This window comes from Chiloscyllium plagiosum, unplaced genomic scaffold, assembly GCF_037043375.1.
Source record: "Chiloscyllium plagiosum isolate Xiang-an unplaced genomic scaffold, Cpla_swu_hap1 HiC_scaffold_9, whole genome shotgun sequence".
Classification (NCBI taxonomy): Eukaryota; Metazoa; Chordata; class Chondrichthyes; order Orectolobiformes; family Hemiscylliidae; genus Chiloscyllium; species Chiloscyllium plagiosum.
Genome location: NW_028270147.1, coordinates 53,433,496 through 53,455,947, shown reverse-complemented (window position 1 = coordinate 53,455,947; position 22,452 = coordinate 53,433,496). Strand labels below are relative to the sequence as shown.

Here is a 22,452-nt window from a genome sequence, read left to right as displayed (position 1 = left end):
TATGTTTTCTGTAATATCATCTGAAAGCTGTGTAACAGCTGTTGAAAACTTTCCCTAGGTACCTGTTGTACAAGTCTGATATGTTCTATTTTACAACAATAGCTGATAGCTAAGACACTCATTGTGGTAGAATCTCAAGTCCAAAAGAAAGCTTTGTTATGAAAGAAACCAATAATCCATCATGAAGTCTGAAACAAAATGCTGCCCTCAGTTACTCTGTTATAAGAATCGACTAACCCTTTCTGATGTAATGGAAAATGCTGTAATAGAAACTACTGTTTAAATTATACATTATATTGTGGTGGTTAACTCTAATAGTCCATGGAAAATACACATGTATTTGGGTGTTTTAATGTAACTTAGACCACAAAGTTTACAAATTGCTCTGTGTAATTTCAGTGTTTCCTTCATAGTTACAGACATTCAGTGTATCCTCGGCATGTCAAAATGTTCACGATTTAATTAATGGAGCTGCAATGGCACAGGTGTTGCACCAAATGTAAGTCTTCGAACTTTCATACTTCCCAAGTAATAGAAATTGGATCCCGATCAAATCAGGAATTGATTCCAGTGTTGTGAAAGTACCTAATGCAAATTGATACACTGGCCTCATAACAAAATAAACAATGAAGTAAGGGTGCCAGTTGCAGCCGCAGATGCAGCTTACCATTTGCAGGAAGGAATGAGCCAGCCAAGGACTTAAGTAGTTTGGGGTGGGGAGCAGTTGTTGTGCTCAGAGGAAGAGGGGCAATCCAAAGAGAAGCATACTGTTGCCAGCTATAATTGACAATGCTAATGTACCATTATCTTTTTTGCAATGATATCTATTAGTTCCTTTTAAGGATGACTGCATGTAGATTGTGTTGGTTTGTAATTTTGCTGCTGCTAATAGCTCTCTGCACCTCCATGAGTAGTTTAGGATTGCTTGATCTGTCCTTAACTTGTTCCACTTTTACAATGCTAATGTAGCACTGCGAGACAGTGGGTTCTCTTGCACGGAATCTATTGCTTGTTCTCTTTTGAAAGCTGAGGAAAGGCCAGAGTTTTAAAAAATGTGCTGAATGGCAAAAGTCTAGTGTTACGTATATAGCTGGGTTTGTGTTGCCCGTTTGAGAGAGTGGGTCAGGTATTCCAGAGGCAGAAGCTAGAGGGACAATCTAAGACCAGCTGTACATCTGACAGGATACACTTTAAAATATTATTTGTTCAAGTTTACCCTCAGTCTATCTCGTGTTCTATTTATGGTTCTAGTGAACCACAAACTTAATATCTAGTCTCTCCAAATTAACAGCAAAATGGCTTGGGCTTAACCAATTTCGATTGTTGTTGCAACCTTTGCAGAGACCCATCTTGGTTTAATGAATTGTGGTTGAGTCGCATTAAAGATGATGTGGGTGAAAATTCGAGATTGAAGGTACGAAAAGAAAACTAATTAAACAATACTTTCGCCATCAGAAGCTTCACCAGTGGTGGAATATTTCAAGTGCCTTTTCTGATTATCTCTAATTAATTTTGACTAAGGCTTTTGAAATGTCCGTTCTCCTCATTATACTGTTTCCTGTTGATTCAAAAATGAAAATTATTGCTGTCTCCTTATATAAGAAATTAGAGTATTCTAAAAGTTTCAATGAGATCCCTGCACACGCCCCATTGTTCTAAACTCCATTGAATACAAAGAACAGTCCAACACAGGAACAGGGCCTTCGGCCCACCTAGACTGTGCCAACACATGATGCTTTTCTAAACTAAAATATTTTGCCTCTACGTGATCCTTATCCATCTATTCCCTACCTATTCACATATCTGTCAAGATGCCTGTTAAATGTTGCTTTATTTAATTGCCTCCGCCACCTGTTTTGGTCCTGCTTTCTGGGCACTTATCATCCTCTTTGACAAACTTGGCTTGCACATCTCCTTTAAACTTATTCCCTTTTACCTTAAATCTATGCCTCCCAGTAATCAACATTCCTACCCTGTGAATAAGGACTCCGACTATCTATTCTACCCATGCCTGTCATAATTCTGTAAACTTCTAACAGGTCGCCCCTTGTCCCTGGATGTTCAAGTGAATATGAATCAAGTTTGTTCAATCCCTCCCCACAGCTAATACCCTGCAAATTAGGCCACATCCTGCTTTCTGTATTCTCCACAAAGCCTCCACATCCGTCTGGCAACCAGAACTGTACACAATATTCCAAACATTTCTAACTAAAGTTCTATAGAGCTGCAACATGATTTACCAGTTTTTGTACTCCATGCCCCGACTAATGAAGGCAGGCATGCTGTAAACCTTCTTGACCCACCTTATCCATTTATATTGCCACTTTCAGGGAATTGTGACCCCAGCTGCCGAGATATCTCTCCACATTGATGCTAGTAAGGTTTCTACAATTTACTGTGTACTGTCTTCCTACATTAGATCTTCCAAAATGAATCCCTTCACATTTACCTCAATTAAACACTATCTGCCATTTCTCTGTCCAAGTCTCCATACCATCTACATCCTGTTGTATCTTCTGAAAATCCACAGCTCCCCATTCTTTGTGTCGTCCACAAACTTCATAATCGGGCCACTTACATTTTTTTCCAAATCACCCAGAGTCCTTAATTGTTCTCACATTGATTAGATTAGATTACCTAAAGTATGGGAACAGGCCATTTGGCCCAACAAGTCCACACCGACCCTCTGAAGAGCACCCAGACCCATTCCCCCAGCTATATTTACTCCTGACTAATGTACCTAACACTACAGGCAATTTACCATGTCCAGTTCACCAGAGCACATCTTTGGATTGTTGGAGGAAACCACAGCACCTGGAGGAAACCCATGCAGACAGGGGGAGAATGTGCAAATTCCACATAGACAGTGGCCCAAGGCAGAAATCGAATCCGGGTCCCTGGCACTGTGAGGGGCAGCAACACTAACTACTGAGCCACCATGCTGCCAGACAAACCTTTCATCCTCAGGATGATTTTTGTCAACCTTCTCTGATGCCCTCCAATGCCATCAGATCTTTCCTTGGATATGGGGTCCCAAAACTGCACACAATTTTCCAAATCAGTCTGACCAGAACCTTATATAACAGTATTCTATGTTCTTGCTCTCTTGAAATTAATGCTACATTTGCTTTTCCAACTACCAACTGAACCTGCATGTTAATCCTAAACTAGGACTCCTAAGGCCCTTTGTGGTATAGATTTCCAAACCCTTTCCCTATTTAGAAAATAGTCTACGCCTCTATTCTTCCTATCAAAGTGCAAAACCTCATATTTTCCCACACTGTATTCCATCTACCACTTCTTTACCTGCTCTTGTAGCCTGTCCAAGTCCTTTGCAGTGTCTCCCCATCCTCAACACTAGCTGTGCCTCCATGTATCTTTGTGTCATCTGCATACTTAGCAACACTGCCCTCAGTTCCTTCGTCCAGATTGCTAATGTATAATGTGTATAGTTGTGGTCTCAGCACTGATCCCTGCAGAACTCCACTCGTTGCCGGCTGCCATCCTAAAAGATACCATTTTCTCCTAACCCTGCTTCCTCCCAGTCAGCTAAACCTCCAACCATGCTAATACCTTGCCCATAACACCACGGGGTCTTATGTTGGTTAGCAGCCTCCTTTTAAACACCCTGAAAAAGACTTCTGGAAATCCAGATAGATCATATCAACTGGCTTTTCTTTTTGTAACTTGCTTGTTATCTCCTCAAAGAATTCTAACAGATTTTTCACACATCACCTCCCCTTGATGAAGTCATGCTGACTATTTTACTAAGCACTTTCAACTACTCTGCAATCTCGTCCTTCATAATGGACTCTAAAATCTCACCAATAGCCAAGGTCAGGCTTACCAGCTCTAATTTCCCATCTGCTGCCCTCCCTTTTAAATTAGCCATTTTTCAGTCACGTGTCACCCTCTCTGACTCCAGTGATTCCTGAATGCACAGGCAGTGGTGGTAACCAATCTCCTCAGCCATTCCCTTCAGAAACCTGTGTAGGCACGGTGGTTAGCACTGCTGCCTCACAGCGCCAGAGACCCGGGTTCAATTCCCGGGTTCAATGGAGAGAATGTGGAGTTTGCACATTCTCTCCATGTCTGTGTGGGTTTCCTCCAGGTGGTCTGGTTTCCTCCCACAGTTAAAGAATGTGCAGGCCAGGTGAATTGGCCAAGCTAAATTGCCCGTAGTGTTAGGTGAAGGGGTAAATGTCGGGGAATGGGTCTGGGTGGGTTGCTTTTCGGAGGGTCAGTGTGGACTTGTTGGGCTGAAGGGCCTGTTTCCACACTGTAAATAATCTAATGTAACCTAGTCTATCCGATCTGGTGATTTATTCCTTCTGACCTTTCAACATCCTCAGCACTTTTACTCACTTCTGCTCCTTTACTACCTTGAAGAACTTGTATGCTCCTGGTACCTTTCATTAAATTTTGATTGTTTATTTTATCTTGCCTTGATTCCTCGCATTATTTCCCCAATATTGAAATGTTACTGGAAGGTATTGTGCACCTTTCATTTCTTAAGATTAACAGAATGTAAAATAATGAATGATTTGATTTAAAAGACCAGATATTTAGTTGCTTTTATAGATGGCATATGTTTACATTCTAATACATTTCAGCATCAGCCAATTAAATAAATGCATTAAATGTATGATAGCTGGAGCCGTATTGGTCTCACGCTTTTGTCATTAATTAGACTGATGATATGGTGTAGCTTTCAACTGTCATGACACAAAATCATAATATTTCTTGTCATCTCCTGATGGCAGAATTTAGAAATATGTAAATTAATTATGTGTATGGATCTAAAAATATCTTTGTTCAATTATTCTGCACAGATGAATAATTTGAAGAAGATTCTGCAGATGGTTCTCGATTATTATCATGAGGTAACGTTATATGTTAGTACTGTTACTGCTTCATGATCTGCTGAGTAAATTTGCAGAATAATTAAATGTCTCAAGCCTTTAATTTTCTAATCAGTTTGACCCATTTCAATGAATTTATTGACTGTGTGTGGAATACTTTTGGTACATGTTAGTTACTCACCCTGAACTGATCAACCCAAAGATGACCAACTAAACCAGTATTCTGTCCAACATCAAGATGGTTTACTAGCTGCTTCAGAATTCCCAACTCTACATGAAGTACTTTTAGTACTCTACTGCTACATTATAAGAAATCACCAAATTTGAACATAAAACCTGGACCTTTACGATCTTCATATGAAAACTTAAGTAATGAATGTGGCAGTTTGTTCATCTGTAAAACGCATTACAGCTGAGCCTGATTTTAACCTCCATATCCCTGTAAATAAATGATGAGGGTACAATAGAGTAGTGGTTAAATTTCTAGATTAAATATTCAAAAGCCTGAATTAATGATCTGGGTATACAGGCACAAATTCCACAACATCAGTTGAGGTATGTAAGTTCAGTAACTAAATAAAACTGCAATAAAATGAAATACTAATATTCTTAATAGTGACTGTGATATTACTTGATTTTCATATAATCCATCGTGGTCACTAATGCCTTTTAAAGAAGGAAATCTGCCATCATCACTCAGCCCAGCCTCTATGTGGTGACCTTACGTGCCTTAACATTGAAATAGTCTCAAGTCATTTTGTTGTGTTCAAGAAGGTAGCTTCTCATCAGCTTCTCTGGGACCATTAGAGAAGGAAAATAAATAATAGCCTTGCTGGTGACTGCTGCATCCTGTGAATGAAATAAAGAAAAGGAGTCCCATTGTCAATCATTGTTCATTTGATAATGTGGTGTAAGGTGTGTAATTTATGTATATATTAATATCATTTGTTTTAGCATTTGAATTTTGAACTCAAGGCATGTGAGTTGGTCTCTTTATAAGGGGAGATGTGGTTAATGATTAACTTGTCAGTATTTACAGAGCAATGATCATTTTTATCCTGGTATGAAAGAGGGAGTCCCTGGGTTGACAATGGGAATTTGTTCACATTGGCAACATTTTGCGAATGGACATAGTAAGCATTGTTAGCATTGTCTTGCTTTCAGTTTCGAAGTCTCAAACTTTTTTTTAATTTTGCTTAGTGGGACAATCCTTGGCTTTGAAAGCGTTTGTATTCATTTAGCGGAGGTCTTGATGGAAGTTAGACATATAAAACAGTTTTTTTTCCTGAAGATAGGTAATAGTTTAGAACTGTCACAAAATAGGTTACTTCAGTATAAGGGTCTTGGTTTGAAAGTTTGGGACCAGAATTGTTTGGGGTCAGAACCTGGAAAAGCTTGTTTGAAGCTAATAAACTCTAAACTTCGTGTTGACTAATCCAGGAAAAGGCTACCAAATCTTAAGACTAGTACTTGAAAGGAACAGATCAGTCAAAACTTTAAGTGTAATAGAAAAGGGTACTCCTTCTGGTATTTTGAGTAGAGTAATGTGATGGTGTTGGGGAAGAAATGAATTGTATTTTTACTGTACATTTTGAAATCTTTCAATTAGCTTGATTTGTCCTATTTACCATCTTTTCTTTTGTGTAAATACATTTCTGTTGTATTGTTGAAATTAGATCTGCAGCATTGTATACTTGTGTTTTGGTGAAAGACCATCCCATTAAATTAAAATTGAATAAAAACAAAGCATGATCTATCAAGTAAAATTTCAGGCTGGGATCTGACTTGTTCAGTAATAATATCAGCTGGGATCATAACATTAAACTAGTTAAGTCATGTTTAACACACTCTTTACCTCTGAAATCAGTTAATGTAGCATCATGTGTCTTCATTCTATACTGATGGTTATGTTTACACTTGAGGCCAATAGAGGTAAATCTATTATTCTGATAATGGCATCCAGAATATAATTAACATCTACCTTTTGCATTGTCTTTAGTCAGTGAGCAAATGTCTTATCTACCAAGTATACTTTTGTAACTGACAACTATTTACAGGTGCTCGGTCAACAAATTGCTGATTCTCTCCATCCAAATTTGAATCTGATCGTGGAGCATGTTGATATTGTGGAAATCGGTAGATTGCTCCAACTGATTTTGGGATGTGCAGTGAACTGTGAGAGGAAGCAAGGTATGTATATAACCTCTCTCAATGACTTTACTCATCTAAAATAAGAGTGGCAACATTGAGAGTATTAAAGTTCAAGGGAAAGGCTAAATATATTTCATGTCCTGAAACTTTTGCAGGAAAAAATCTTGTTTAGCCAATGATTGGTGAAAACACTGTACTCGCAGGGGTTAGTGGTTGAAGCAAATAATATTTTTACATTTTAACAAGAAGTTAGATAAGCATTTGAGGGAGAAGGGTCACAATGAGGATTCAGATGACAAAATATTGGAGAAGACTCGCATGGAACATAATTGCTGACAAACACTGATAACGTGTTTCTGTGAAATATATCCTATACAGTGTATAGCTGCCCTAGAGAAAAAAAAATGACAGTTGTTTTGCTTTTTCTCACCCTGTTTTCTCTTCCTTTTCTGAATGTACTGATTCATGTTAGCATAAGGATTTATGCTGTAACCATCCCTTTTTTACTTCATACATACCTTTGTGCAAACCTGGACAGAGAGTTGTGAAAGTCCCAGTCTGGTAGCATCATATATAAACTCAATCCTGTTATTTTTTTGCAATGCCTGTATAGACATGCACATTTCTGACAGGCGTTATTGATTTCTTCCCCGGCCACCAAACCACCCAAAACCCTTAAGACCCTGCAGGTCTTAAGAAGTCCTTCTGTTTCACCAGGTGATAACTAATCCATCAAAGACTGGGAATTGAATCTGGGATTCTTCCTCTTATTTCTTCCTCCACATTTACTAAACTATTGAAAGAGCTTTAACTCTTTTACAGAATATACATTAAGCACGCAGTCAAATGGTTCCAAAATGCTGATGCCTGAGAGGAATTAAAAATGTGTATAAACTTTTGATTTTGATAGCTAAAAATGTTTATCCTTTTTGTATTACAGAGCACATTCAAAATATCATGACATTAGAAGAGTCTGTGCAGCATAATGTTATGACCGCCATTCAAGAAGTAAGGCACCACAAATCTAAATGTATCTCAATTCCAGCATGGGCGTCTTTCTATTGAAAACAGTGGACTTTCTCAATTGAGGAAGACAAAGATAGAATGGCAAAATCTAACTGGTTCACTGAAATCCTTTGGAAATCGAGAGTGCAGCTCTTGCCTGCAGTGACATATATCTGACTCCACACCACACTAATGTGGTTGATTCTTAACTGCTGTAAAAAAAAAAGTGACTCAGCAAGTTACTCAGTTGCCAGGGCAACTAGGAGTGAGCAATAAATGCTGTCTTTGTCAGTGATGCCCACACCCTGAGAAGGAATAATAATGGAAAAAATGTGTGGCTGTTTGTAATATACAGTGCACAAATGTTAATTTTAAAAATAACTTAGAAATATCCCTTACCAAAAGATTCAAAGTAATACTTTGAGCATTTAATTTAGTAATTAAGAAATGAAAGAGCAGACACAATTAAGGTTCAAGAAGAGGTTTCTAACTGTCTTTGGCCTTATACTGCAAAATGTAAATAAAAAAAGTAAATTTGGAGTGCAGATCTGCCAATGGAATGTTAAGTGTTAGTTTGTGTCACATTGGTGAGATGTAGTATAAATAACGTAACTTGTAAATCTCTGGTGATTTAATTATTTTTAGGATTCACATACAAAGTCACCAAAGTGAGTGCTAGTTTAAGCATGCAACATTTAAAAAAAAAACCTTCAAGCTGACTTATAGAGTCATTGAGATGTACAGCATGGAAACAGACCCTTCAGTCCAACTCGTCCATGTCAATCAGATATCCCATCCCAATCTAGTCCCACCTGCCAGCACCCGGACCATTTCTCTCCAAACCCTTCCCATTCATATACCCATCCAGATGCCTTTTAAATGTTGCAAATGTACCAGCCTCCACCACCCCCTCTGGCAGCTCATTCCATACACATCACCCTCTGCCATTTTGCCCTTTAGGTCTCTTTTTTTATATCTTTCCCCTTTCACCCTAAACCTATGCCATCTAGTTCTGGAATCTCCCAACCCAGGGAAAATACCTTGTCTACTTACCCTATCCATGCCCCTCATGATTTTATAAACCTCTATAAGGTCACCCTCAGCCTCCATTCCTGGAAAAACAGCCCCAGCCTATTCAACCTCTCCCTATAACTGAAATCCTTCAACCCTGGCAACATCTTTGTAAATCTTTTCTGAACCCTTTCAAGTTTCACAACATCCTTCCAATATGAAAGAGACCAGATTGCATGCAATATTTCAAAAGTGGCCTAACCTATGTCCTGTACAGCCACAACATGACCTCCCAACTCCTGTCACGACAGAACCCATGCTATTCACTACTGCAGACTTGCAGCAAGACCCCACGGCCACACTTAAAACTATTCACTTATCCGTCTATGTGCTGTGACTCTCCCAAATGGGTTCCTCCAAGACCAGTTGTGAATTTCACTGTTTGTTAATTTTCTTGGATGCACTCTGATGTCCAGTGATACATGAGTTCAACAGCAAACAGTAACTGTACAGATTCACTGCTGTGACAGTTAGCAATGTGGATTTCTTTCTCTCTCTCTCTCTCTCTCTCCCCTGCACAGACCATACCATGTGCTGCCTTTGTCTGTTCTCCCTTTTAAAAGTGCTGTTGTTTTGACTTTTTTTTCTCCAAAGTTCCAAATCAATGCAGCATCACATAAAATAGTAATTGCTGCTCCTGGTATTTGAGGAAATCACCTCCAACACTTAAAATAGCTCAAAAAAGGAGCAGCCTGTTAAAGCCAGAAATTTTTCCTGTCCACCATCTTGAATTACCCAGAATTCTACAATATATTAGAAATAATAGATCAATCATATATCATGCAACCCAAAAAGAGAAAGTTAAGATAGACTAAGTTCAGTTTAAAGTATTCTTTAATAGGTACAGATACAGATCCTTAAACTGGATTTTAACAGTATAATGTACCCATTGAATAAAACAAAAATACATGGCTAATACATTTTCATTAGGACATTTTAGATTTTCATTAAAGTAATAAACTATCTTCAATTTCAGCCTTATTGAAGATAAATTGGGTTGACTGGTCAATTTCCTTTTGTTTACCTGTGGGATATCACTGGCTGGTCAACATTTATTACCTGTTCCGAAATGCCCTTAAGAAGGTAGTGGTGAACTGCCTTTTTCAACTGCTGCAATCCAAATGCTGAAGATTGACACAATGTCCTTGGGGAAGGAATTCCAGGGTTTTGATTCAATCACCATGAAGGAACAATGATTTTATTTCCTAGGTGAGGCTGAGCATCTTTGGAGGGAACTTGCAGGTGGTGTGTTCCCAGGTATCCACTAGATGGAACTGATTATGGGTTTGGAAGGTGGTGTCTCAGGATCTTTGCAGAAATTCACCAGTGTGCCTTGTAGATAGTACACACTGCTGCTATTGATATCAGTGGTGGAGGGGGTGGATGCTTGTGGATCTGGTGACAATTAAGTGGGCTGCTTTGTCCTGGATGGTGTCAAGCTGCTTGAGTGTTGTTGGAACTGCACCCATTCAGGCAAGTGAGAGTATTCCATCACATTCCTGACTTGTGCCTTGCAGTCGATGTCATAAATCACACAACACCAGGTTCTAGTCCAACAAGTTTATTTGAAAGTACAAGCTTTCGGAGCGCTGCTAATGGGGCGGGATCATAGGACACAGAATTTATAGTAAAAGATCAAAGTCTGGACAACTGTTGCGATGTATTGAATAAACCTAGATTGTGGTTAAGTCTTTTAAAGATGTACTAAATTCCTTCCCAATTTGTATATCACTGGTCTGCCAGCTGTACCATTTGGGGTAGTCACTGCCAGAACAGGCCTGATGGTCAGCCTGCTCCCATAATTTGCTGTTAACTTTAAATATTTTCTGCCCACTAAGTGGCACAGCTCCTTCAACTTGGGAGCTTACCTGTAGCGTTATGGGAGGAGGATATGAAATGGCTGTAGCTGCAGGTTGTTATAACCTACAACATCTAAAAGAATCAGGTAGATACACAATTGTAAATGTTTTTCTGCTTTGAAGCTTACTTAGAAATTCCTTGCAGTCTGTCCTGTGTGCTGTTCCAAAATCAGATTCACTAATCCATTTTGATGTCCCTGGCAACACTTCATGCCTCTGGTCTTTGCCTTCAGTATTATTGAAGTGGTAATGCCTTATGATGTTGAAGGCAACAGGCGTGGGTTCAAAATCATGAGAGGGAAAATATTAATAAGTTAATTTTACTTTGCAGCTCATGAGTAAAGAAATGGCAGGAACATTTGGCAGTGAAGCTTCTGGAGACCTGGATCAGCAGGTAACAAAATAATCTCTCTTTGTTTTGATGTAAATTTTTTGTTTTTAATTTCAAATACAGAATAAATTGAATTCTGATTTTAATTTAGTTTTAATTTAATCAGACTTTCAGCTATTCTTTTTAAAGCAATTGCTTTAGTATATCTTTAACGAAGTGTGAATAGTGTATGTGCACTCTTTGTTCACTACTTCTCAGGGAGTTCTGTAAACCAGTTTACAGTTTTAAGCTTTTGTGAAGAAGTCTCAGGATTTTTATTCTGAGTGGAATATTCAGATTGAGTCTTGCCATGCAGAATTATAATTGGCTGAGCAAAGGTTATTTGATATACAAGTCTCCTCGCAAACATTAGTTCAAGTGGACAATTTAGATTATTCTTACACTCCACATGCAAAGAGAAAACATCTTGAAGTACTTTACATGTCTTTTAAACAAGTTGACAGCCAAAAGGGATCAAAGAATTTGAAGAAGGGAAGGCACGGTCAGAAATTTGGAGGTTGTCTTTTAGGAAGCAAGTGATGTAGTAATTTAGAGATTATTCCAAGGAACAGTACTGAAAGAATTGAAATTGGTGACCAAACAGAGGGTGCAGGAAACAAGGAGTGATCCATCTTAGGAGCAACAGATAAAGTGACATGATCTTATGAATGTATTTCATAACAAGGGATTGGGTCTTAAAAGTAATTCTTTAGAAGGCGGCCCTTAATGATGACGATATCATTCATTTCAGTATCTCTTCCAATTAGCAAACCGTCAGTAAACATAGAACGTTACAGCACAGTACAGGCCCTTCGGCCCTTGATGTTAAGTTGACCTGTGAAAATACTCTGATGCCCATCTAACCTACACCATTCCATTATTATCCATACATATGTCCAGTGCCCATTTAAATGCCCTTGACATTGTTGAGTCTATTACTGTTGCAGACAGGCCATTCCATGCCCATACTGCGCTCTGACTGAAGAAACTACCCCTGATATTTGTCCTAAATCTGTCACCCCCTCAATTTAAAGCTGTGGCCCTTCATGTTAGCCTTCACCATCTGAGGAAAAAGGCTCTCCCTGTCCACCCTATCTAACCCTCTGATTATCTTATACGTCTCAATTAAGTCACCTCTCAACCTTCTTCTCTCCAATGAAAACGGCCTTAGTTCCCTCAGCCTTTCCTCATAAGACCTTCCCTCCATACTAGACAACATCCTAGTAAATCTCCCCTGAACCCTTTTCAAAGCTTCCACATCCTTCCTAGAATGTGATGATTAGAACTGCACGCAATACTCCAGGTGCAGCCTTACCAGTGTCTCGTACAGCTGAAGCATGACCTCATGGCTCCAAAACTTAATCCCCCTACAAATAAACGCCAATGCAGCATATGCCTTCTTAACATCCCTATCAACCTGGATGGCAACTTTCAGGGATTTATGCACCTGGACACTGAGATCTCTCTGCTCATCTGCACTGCCAAGAAATTTACCATGAGCCCAGTACTCTGCATTCATGTTACTTCCTCTGAAGTGAACTACCTCACACTTTTCCGCATTAAATTCTATTTGCCACTTCTCGGCCCAGCTTTGCATCTTATCGATGCCGCTCTGTAACCCACAACATCCTTCGGCACTATCCACAACTCTGCCTACCTTAGTGTTGTCTGCAAACCCATCCCTCTACGCCCACATCCAGATCATTTATAAAAATGACAAACTGTAGTGGCCCCAAAACCAATCCCTGCAGCACACCACTGGTAACTGAGCTCCAGGATGACCATTTCCCATCAACCGCCACCCTCTGTCTTCTTTCAGCTAACCAATTTCTGATCCAAACCGCTAAATCACCTTCAATCCAGAAATTCTGTATTTTGTGTAATAGCCTACCATGTGAAACCTTATCAAACGCCTTACTGAAGTCATTTAAACCACATCAATCGCTTTACCTTCATCTACCTGTTTTCTCGAAGAAGAGTGTGAAGCAAAGTTTGTGAGTCACAATCAAATAAAGTGCAAGCATCTGTTTTCTTGTTGGTGTCATTGGATACTTGTATTGCTTATTACACTCATTTATCCATTGTTCATGATGTGAATAACATTTTTCCTCCAATGTATTTCAAGATTGTAGAGACAAAGTACACACTGGAGATGAAGAGTGTTCATGAGTGCTTTATCGTGGAGAAAGAGCTGTATTAAATTAAGTGGAGATGTTCAGACTTTCACTATTGACAAACAAAAGGGAGGTAGTGCTGGTTTAGCCTAAAATGGAAGGAATCAAGATAGCTTGTGGTATGGTTCTTGGATAAGTTCAGTTTCATGTGTGGAAGAAATAAGAGACCTATAGATGGCTGAGCTGGTTAATGGGAGGACTGAGCCATAGTTGGAGTGAAGGGAATACCAGAGTAGGTAAAGGCAGCCAGGTTTTTCACATGAGCATTTTGCCTTCAATATCTGATGCTACAATAGAGACCAATGAAGTATAATCATAATAGATGGTTTGTGTTACTGAAGAGGAATTTGCAGCAGTTACTTGATCTGCAGAATGTAATAAAAGAACTTTGATTAGAAGGGGAGCAGTGGAGCCTCTTCAGATGGTGAGGTCCCATCTGATGGTAGACCACCAGGACACGCGTTCGGGTTCTCAGTCCTGGGGTATGACTACTAGAGTTACGTGTGGTGGGTGATAAACAAGGATTTGGGAAGGATGGTAACGAGGCAGTTGTTGAATCATGCTGTGGCACCATTGTCATGACCGTTGACAGATCAGAGGAGATAGAAATTGTAGTCTGAAAAATACTGTGAAGGTTATCTATAACAAACAAACTTCTGAAAATTTAAAATGAAATAAGATGTACTCTGGTATATAGGTTATGATGCAATATCTTCATGCTAATCTTTACAATCTTATTTTCTTTTAAATTTCATGGTCGCTAGAAAGGAAATAGCACATGTTTCACATTCAAACTTTCAAATGACTCTTGAGATTTAATTAGTTAGGTTTCTCTTATTGTTCCGAAGAACTGTACAATTTAGTTGACTTTTCTTTTTTTTTAGCTTAAAAAGGCCCTGGAAGACCTTAACGAAGCTGTGCTAGAAAAGGAGGAACTGGCTCAGCGCTGCCAGGAACTGGATATTCAGGTTAGTATGTGGAAACCTACCACGCAATTGATATTTGTGAAATGCACCTGCCTAGCAGGAGTCTGTGGAGCATTTAAAATATAATTTAAAAAATAAGGGCCGCAATAATTTCAACCAGTGCTTATCTCAATTTATATGGGACTTGAAGAAAAATTTTAATAAACTTTAAGTAACACTGTGCTGGGGGTGGGGAGTGTGGGACCTAGGTTGATGGTGAGAAAAGAGATCAATCTGAGACTGGTACAGATCAAACAGTCAGGGCAGGAAGGAACAACACAGAGAATAAGGTAGAACTGATCAATTAAACTGCATTTACTTCAACCCAAGAAGCCTAACAGGGAAGACAGATGAACTCAGGGCATGGTTAGGAGCATGGGACTAGGATATAGAATTTATAGAATCCCTACAGTGTGGAAACAGGCCTTTCAGCCCAAAAAGTCCACATTGACCCTTTGAAGAGTATTCCACCCAAACCCATTCCCCGACCCTACATTTACCCCTAACTAACACATCCCTGAATGCTATGGGCAATTTAGCATAGCCAATTCACCTAACCTGCACATCTTTGGATTGTGGGAGGAAATTGGAGCACCTGGAGGAAACCCACACATAGACATAGGGAGAATGTGCAAACTCCACACAGACAATCGCCCGAGGCTGGAATCGAACCCGGGTCCCTGGCACTGTCCTGCAACGGACCTCTACGTTTCTATATCGCCTCCAACACACCCCACCCACCTGGACATCCCGTGCTGGGCTGTTACCCGCCCTTGGCCTCTTCATTTCTAACTGCCACCTTGACATTGACCGCCTCAACCTGTCCACCCCCCTCACCCACTCCAACCTCCCACCCACACAGCGCGCAGCTCTCCACTCCCTCTGCCCCAATCCCAACTTCCCTTGTCTGCGGGTTTGATGGTGGAGGCACAATAGTAGTGTGGCACACCGATCTCTACACCACTGAAGCCAGGCGCCAACTTGCAGACAACTCCTACTGCCTCCTTGATCATGACCTCACCTCCCATCACCAAACCATCATCATCAAGACCATCCACAACCTCATCACCTCTGAGGATCTCCCAACCACAGCCTCCTACCTCATTGTCTGTGAACCCCACACCACCCGATTTTACCTCCTACTGAAGATTCACAAACTTGACTGCCCCGATCGACCTGCGGTGGTCCCACTGAACTCCTTTCTTCCTACCTCGATACCGTCCTGTCCCCCTTAGTCCAGGAACTCCCCACCTAAGTTCGTGACACCACCCACGCCCTTCACCTCCTCCAAGATTTTCATTTCCCTGGCCCCAAATGCCTCATCTTCACCATGGACATCCAGTCCCTGTACACATCGATCTGCCATGTTGAAGGCCTCCAACCCTTCCATTTCTTTCTCTCACGCCGTCCAAACCAGTACCTTTCTACCGACACCCTCATCCGCCTGGCTGAACTGGTCTTCACCCTCAACAACTTCTCCTTCCAATCCTCCCACTTCCTCCAATCCAAAGGAGTAGCCATAAGCACCCGCATGGGACCCAGCTATGCCTGCCTCTCCGTCGGTACGTGGAACAGTCCATCTTCCGCAGTTACACCGGCACCATTCCCCACCCTGTTCCTCCGCTACATCGATGACTGTCTCGACACCACCTCATGCCAACACTTTCCTCCCCGACCTCAAATTTACCTGGACCGTCTTGGACACCTCCCTCCCCTTCCTGGATCTCTCCATCACTGTCTGGTGACTGATTAACCACAGAAATCTACTATAAGCCCACCGACTCCGACAGCTACCTAGATGACACCTCCTCGCACCCTACCGCCTGTAAAAATGCCATTCCTTATTCCCAATTCCTCCGTCTCTGCTGCATCTGTTCCCAAAATGACCAATTCCACCTCACAAAGTCCCAGATGGCCTCCTTCTTCAAGGATCACAATTTCCCTTCCAACGCTTCTCATCCATGACCTGCACCTCTGCCCTCCAACCCCACCCCTCCTACTGCAACAAGTTCAGAACCCCCCTAGTCCTCACCGTTCACCCCACCAACCTCCGCATAAATCGCATCATCCTTTGCCATTTCCGCCACCTACAAATGGACCCCACCACCAGAGATATATTTCCCTCCCCACCCTTCTCCACTTTCTGTAAAGACCGTTCCTTCCGCGACTACCTGGTCAGGTTCACGCCCCCCCAACAGCCCACCAATCCCCTACTGACACGTTTCCCTACCACCGTAGGATGTGCAAAACCGGTGCACACACCATTCCCTCACCAAGGCGCCAAGGGACCCTTCCACATCAGTCAGAAATTTACCTGTAGCTCTACCAATGTCATCTACTGCATCTGTTGCACCTGATGTGGTCTCCTCTACTTTGGGGAGACAGGACACCTTCTTGCAGATCAATTCAGAAAACATCCCTGGGACACCCACACCTACCAACCCCACCACCCTGTGACTGAACACTTAAACTCTCTCTTTCACGCTGTCAAGGACATGCAGGTCCTGGGCCTCCTCCACTGCCAAACCGTTACCACCTAACACCTGAAGGAAGAATGCCTCATATTCCGCCTTGGGACCCTTCAACCATACAGGATAAAATGTGGATTTCAACAGCTTCCTCATTTCCCCTCACCCCACATTATCCCAGCCTCCAACTTGGCACCGCCCTCCTCACCTGTCCATCACTCCTCCCTCTGACCTATCACCTTCTCCCTCACCTTCATGCACCTATTGCTTTCTCAGCTACCTTTGCCCTCAACCCTACCCGCCCTCCCATTTATCCATCAGATTCTGGCCCACAAGCCTCATTCCTGATGAAGGGTTTATGCCCGAAACGTCGGTACTCCTGCACCTAGATGCTACTTGACCTGTTTTTTTTTCCCCAGCAAGACGCTCTCAACTCTGATCTCCAGCATCTGCAGTCCTCACTTTCTCCACCCTGGCACTGTGAGGCAGCAGTGTTAACCACTGAGCCACCGTGCCACTATAATCATTGCAATTATAGAAATATTGGAGGGGGGGGCGGTGTGGGAGAGGGGAGGAGAGGGAGGGCAAGAGCGGAGGGGGAGTGCCGTTTTTGAAAAGGGATAGCATTACTGCTATACTGAGGGAGGATATTCCTGGAAATACATCCAGGGAAGTTATTTGGGTGGAACTGAGAAATAAGAAAGGAATGATCACTTTATTGGGATTGTATTATAGACCCCCTAATAGTCAGAGGGAAATTGAGAAACAAATTTTTAAGGAATCTCAGCTATCTGTAAGAATAATAGGGTGGATTTGGTAGGGGATTTTAACTTTCCAAACAGAGACTGGGACTGCCATAGTGTTAAGGGTTTAGATGGAGAGAAATTTGTTAAGTGTGTGCAAGAAAATTTTCTGAATCACTATGTGGGTGTAACTACTAGTGAAGGTGCAAAACTTGACGTACATTTGGGAAATAAGGCAGGGCAGGTAACTGAGGTATCAGTGGGGGAGCACTTTGGGGCCAGTGACCATAGTTCTATTAGTTTCAAAATCGTGATGAAAAAGGATACTCCAGATCTAAAAGTTGAAGTTCTAAATTGGAGGAAGGCTAATTTTGATGGTATTAGGCAAGAACTTTCAAAAGCTGATTCCGGGTAGATGTTCGCAGGTAAAGGGATGGCTGAAAAATGGGAAGCCTTCAGAAATGAGATAACGAATCCAGAGACAGTATATTCCTTTTAGGGTGAAAGGAAATGCTGGTAGGTGTAGGGAATGCTGGATGACTAGAGAAATTGAGGTTTTGGTTAAGAAAAAGAAGGAAGCATATGTCAGGTGTTGACAGGATATATCAAGTATTTAGAGTATCAAGGCAGTAAGAGTACACTTAAGAGGCAAATCAGGAGGGCAAAATGGGGACATGATAGTTTTGGCAAATAAGGTTAAGGAGAATGCAAAGGGCTTTTATATATACATTATGGACAAAAGTGTAACTAGGGAGAGAATAGGGCCCCTCAAAGATCAGCAAGGCAGCCTATGTGTGGAGCCACAGGCAATGGGAGATACTAAACAAGTATTTTGCATCAATGTTTACTGTGGAGAAGGTCATGGAAGATATAGAATGTGGGGAAATAGATGGTGACATCTTGAAAAATGTCCATATTACAGAGGAGGAAGTTCTGGATGTCTTGAAATGCATAAAAGTGGATAAATCCCCAGGACTTGATCAGGTGTACCTGAGAACTCTGTGGGAAGCTGGGGAAGTGATTGCTGGGTCTCTTGCTGAGCTATTTGTATCATTATTAGTCACAGGGACAGGATTGGCTGTTGCAGGTTCCAGGATTTAAATGTTTTAGTAGGGTCAGAGGTGGGGGTAAAAGAGGGGGAGGTGTGGCATTGCTTGTCAAAGATAGTATTACAGTGGTGGAAAGGACGATGGATGAGGACTTGCCATCTGAGGTAGTTTGGGCTGAGGTTAGGAATAGGAAAGGTGAGGTCACCCTGTTAGGAGTCTTTTACAGGCCTCCTAATAGTCCTAGAATCATTGAAGAAAGGATAGGGAAGGTGATTCAGGAGATGAGTGACAGTAATAGGGTGGTTGTTATGGGGGCCTTTAACTTTCCTGATATTGATTGGGAAAGCTATAGCTCAAGTCCGTTAGATGGGTCAGTGTTTGTTCAATGTGTGCAGGAGAGTTTCCTGACACAATATGTAGACAGGCCAACAAGAGGTGAGGCCATACTGGATTTGGTTCTGGGTAACGAACCAGGCCAGGTGTTAGAATTAGAGGTAGGTGAGCACTTTGGGGATAGTGACCATAATTCGGTGATTTTTACACTCGTGATGGAGAGGGATAAGTGTGTACTACAGGGCAAGAGTTATAGCTGGGGTCAGGGAAATTATGATGCGGTGAGGCATGACTTAGGATGTGTGGCTTGGAAAAGTAGACTCCAAGGCAAGAGTGTAAATGATATGTGGAGCTTGTTCAAGGAGCAACTATTGAGTGTCCTTGATAATTATGTACCTGTCGGGCAGGGAGGAAAGGGTCGTGCGAGGGAGCCGTGGTTTAATAAGGAATTGGAATCCCTTGTTAAATGGAAGAGGGCGGCCTATCTCAAGATGAGACGTGAAGGTTCAATTGGGGCGATTGAGAGTTATAGGGTAGCCAGGAAGGACCTGAAGAGAGAGCTAAGAGCAGCAAGGAGGGGACATGAAAGGTCCTTAGTCGGTAGGATTAGGGAAAACCCTAAGGCTTTCTATAGGTATGTTAGGAATAAAAGAATGACTAGGGTAGGAATAGGTCCAGTCAAGGATAGTAGTGGGAAGTTGCGTGTGGAGGCTGAAGAGATTGGGGAGACATTGAATGAATACTTTTCGTCAGTATTCAATCTGGAACAGGACATTGTTGTCAATGTGAGTACTGAGTCACAATTAAGTAGAATGGATGGCTTTGAGGTATGTAGAGAAGAGGTGTTGGAAATCCTGGAAAAGGTGAAAATAGATAAGTCCCCTGGGCCTGATGGCATTTATCCTAGGATTCTCTGGGAAGCAAGGGAGGAGATTGCAGAGCCATTGGCCTTGATTTTTATGTCCTCGTTGTCTACAGGAGTAGTGCCAGAAGACTGGAGGATAGCAAATGTGGTTCCCTTGTTCAAAAAGGGGAGTAGGGATAACCCTAGTAACTATAGGCCGGTGAGTCTCACTTCTGTTGTGGGCAAAGTCTTAGAGAGAATTGTAAGGGATAGGATTTATGCACATCTGGATAGGAATAATGTGATCAAGGATAGTCAGCATGGTTTTGTGAAGGGCAGGTCGTGCCTCACAAACCTTATTGAATTCTTTGAAAAGGTGACGAAGGAGGTTGATGAGGGGAAAGCGGTAGATGTGGTATATATGGATTTTAGTAAGGCGTTTGATAAGGTTCCCCATGGTAGGCTACTGCAGAAAATACGGAGATATGGCATTGAGGGTGAGTTGGAGGTTTGGATTAGGAATTGGCTGGCTGGAAGAAGACAGAGGGTATTAGTTGATGGCAAAGTTTCTTCATGGAGTGCCGTCACTAGCGGTGTTCCGCAAGGATCTGTTTTGGGACCATTGCTGTTTGTCATTTTTATAAATGACCTGGAAGAGGGGTTAGAAGGTTGGGTGAGCAAGTTTGCGGATGATACGAAAGTCGGAGGAGTTGTTGACAGTGAGGAAGGATGTGGCAGGTTACAGCAGGATATAGAGAAGCTGCAGAGCTGGGCAGAAAGGTGGCAAATGGAATTCAATGTAGCTAAGTGTGAGGTGATTCACTTTGGGAAGAATAACAAAAAGATGGGGTACTGGGCTAATGGTCAGATACTTGGTAGTGTGGATGAGCAGAGGGATCTTGGTGTCCATGTACACAGATCTCTGAAAGTTGCCACCCAGGTAAATAGTGCGGTGAGGAAGGCATATGGCGTACTGGCTTTTATTGGTAGAGGAATTGAGTTCCGGAGTCCTGAGGTCATGATGCAGTTGTATAAGACTCTGGTGCGGCCGCATCTGGAATATTGTGTGCAGTTTTGGTCGCCATACTATAGGAAGGATGTGGAGGCACTGGAACGGGTGCAGAGGAGGTTTACCAGGATGTTGCCTGGTATGGAAGGAAGATCGTATGAGGAAAGACTGAGACACTTGGGGCTGTTTTCATTAGAGAAAAGAAGGTTTAGGGGTGACTTGATTGAGGTGTACAAGATGATTAGGGGGTTAGATAGGGTTGACAGTGTGAACCTTTTTCCGCGTATGGAGTCAGGTATTACAAGGGGGCATAGCTTTAAATTAAGGGGGGGTAGATATAGGACTGAAGTTAGGGGTAGGTTCTTCACTCAGCGAGTCGTAAGTTCATGGAATGCCCTGCCAGTAGCAGTGGTGGACTCTCCCTCTTTATGGGCATTTAAGCGGGCATTGGATAGGTATATGGAGGATAGTGGGTTAGTATAGGTTAGGTGGGCTTGGATCGGCGCAACATCGAGGGCCAAAGGGCCTGTACTGCGCTGTATTCTTCTATGTTCTATGTTCTATGTAAGATGCCGGAAAACTGGAGGTTGGCTAATGTGGTATCACTATTTAGGAGGGTGCTAAGGACAAGCCAGAGATCTATAGACCGGTGAGCCTGACATCGGTGGTGGGCAAGTTGTTGGAGGGAACTTTGAGGGTCAGGATTTACAAGTATTTGGAAAAGTAAGGACTGATTCGGGGATAGTCAACATGGCTTTGTGCATGGAAAATCATGTCTCATGAACTTGATTGAGTTTTTTTTGAAGAAGTAACAAAGAGGATTGATGAGGGCAGAGCAGTAGACATGTTCTGTATGGACTTCAGTAAGGCATTCGACAAGTTTCTCCATAGGAAACTGGTCAGCAAGGTTAGATTTCATGGAATGCAGGGAGAACTAGCCATTTGGATGCAGAACTGGCTCAAAGGTAGAAAACAGAGGGTGGTGGTGGAGGGTTGTTTTTCAGACTGGAGGCCTGTGACCAGGGAGTCCCACAAGGATTGGTGCTGGGTGCACTACTTTTCATCATTTTATATAAATGATTTGGATGTGAACATATGAGGTATAGTTACTAAGTTTGCAGATGACACCAAAATTGGAGGTGTCATGGACAGTGAAGAAGCTTACTTCAGAGTACAGTGGGATCTTGATCAGATGGGCCAATGGGCTGAGGAGTGGCAGATACAGTTTAATTTAGATAAATGTGATGTGCTGCATTTGGAAAAGCAAATCTTAGCAGGACTTATACACTTAATGGTAAGGTCCTAGGCAGTGTTATTGAACAAAGAGACCTTGGAACGCAGGTTCACAATTCCTTGAAAGTGGAGTCCCAGGTAGACAGGGTAGTGAAGAAGGTATTTGGTATGCTTTCCTTTATTGGTCAGAGTATTGAATATAGGAGTTGGGAGGTCATATTGTGGCTGTACAGTACGTTGGTTAGGTCACTGTTGAAATACTGCCTGCAATTCTGATCAGAACTAGAGGGCATAGGTTTAGGGTGAGAGGGGAAAG

The 22,452-nt window shown here is 41.9% G+C and overlaps 1 protein-coding gene across 2 annotated transcripts in view; it reads left to right on the top strand.

Annotated features, from left to right (window-relative positions):
- Window positions 1-22,452, top strand: part of hook1 (hook microtubule-tethering protein 1) — an 89,450-nt gene that overhangs the window by 18,576 nt on the left and 48,422 nt on the right. The window contains exons 2-8 of one of the 2 annotated variants that reach the window (XM_043699279.2): window positions 414-499; window positions 1,342-1,414; window positions 4,833-4,883; window positions 6,920-7,052; window positions 7,954-8,021; window positions 11,280-11,342; window positions 14,377-14,460. In XM_043699279.2, the coding sequence (XP_043555214.1) occupies window positions 414-499; window positions 1,342-1,414; window positions 4,833-4,883; window positions 6,920-7,052; window positions 7,954-8,021; window positions 11,280-11,342; window positions 14,377-14,460 (558 nt within the window). The remainder of the gene's footprint in view (window positions 1-413; window positions 500-1,341; window positions 1,415-4,832; window positions 4,884-6,919; window positions 7,053-7,953; window positions 8,022-11,279; window positions 11,343-14,376; window positions 14,461-22,452) is intronic. The other variant, XM_087990619.1, reaches the window with a different exon arrangement.